General features: G+C 37.0%; 1 protein-coding gene across 1 annotated transcript; it reads left to right on the top strand.

The window, feature by feature from the left end:
* Nucleotides 1-245: 245 nt before the first annotated feature.
* Nucleotides 246-611, top strand: LOC117116425 (regenerating islet-derived protein 3-alpha-like; the record flags this gene model as incomplete). The annotated part of the gene is made up of 1 exon (XM_033260463.1): nucleotides 246-611. A coding segment is annotated over one exon (366 nt), but the record flags the coding sequence as incomplete, so codon positions are not given.
* Between the last annotated feature and the right edge of the window lie 273 nt (nucleotides 612-884).

Genomic DNA, 884 nt, shown 5'->3' with positions numbered 1-884 from the left:
CCCATGAGTGTATATAGAACCCCGTTCTATAATCTCCATGCTATTATATGTTTTGCCTTATTCTCTGGTATAATAAATTTAAAAAGTACAAAAGTTAGATATACTTATCACAGTCAATTTATGTTGAGCCTAATTTTTATAATCTATATTACATTTAGGACAAGTTATTAAAATTGTTATTATTATAAAACAGTTATTTATAATTGAAAACAGAATAACACATGTTTTTAATTTTATAATATTAGGTACGTTTCTGTACGACAGTCATTGCTACATGTTGTACACTGCGACGGCAACATGGAGCGATGCAAAGTCAGTCTGCGATAATTCCTCTTCGACGCTTCTGACGATCAACTCAGAGGAGGAACGTACTCATCTCACGGACATTATGATATCGTCGTTCCCATCTCTGCCTCAAGTGTGGACAGGGCTAAACGATATTGCAGTGGAAGGGAATCCAGTGTGGTTGACAGGTGATCATCCGATCTATAATGATTATGACCATGAACCAGGGACCGACTCTGAGGGAAAAGACTGTTTTCAAATTTCAGCTAGTGACCGTTCACTTCGACACGCAGATTGTCAATTGGAATTCGGATACATTTGTGAGGGTAAGATAAAACTTGCTTCAGAGCAATGTTAAATTACGTGTAATGCATTTGGGTCACACACACGCAAACACACCCCCACCCCCACACACACACACCGACATATACATACACACACATTATATATTTATAAAGCTTTACCGAAAGACAGTTTAGAGTTTCTCTTTTTACGTGTAACAAAAAGGTACCACTTCAGAGATCTCGTGCTGTTGTTTAAGATGCTTAAAGCCCCATTCCCGGCAAAATTTCACTAAAAATGACTTTTTTTAGAAAATA

This window comes from Anneissia japonica, unplaced genomic scaffold (assembly GCF_011630105.1).
Source record: "Anneissia japonica isolate Jap-2015-1 unplaced genomic scaffold, ASM1163010v1 scaffold36687_len1261_cov114, whole genome shotgun sequence".
NCBI lineage: Eukaryota > Metazoa > Echinodermata > Crinoidea > Comatulida > Comatulidae > Anneissia > Anneissia japonica.
Note: the sequence above shows the minus strand (reverse complement) of the source record. Positions and strands in the feature narration are given on the sequence as shown.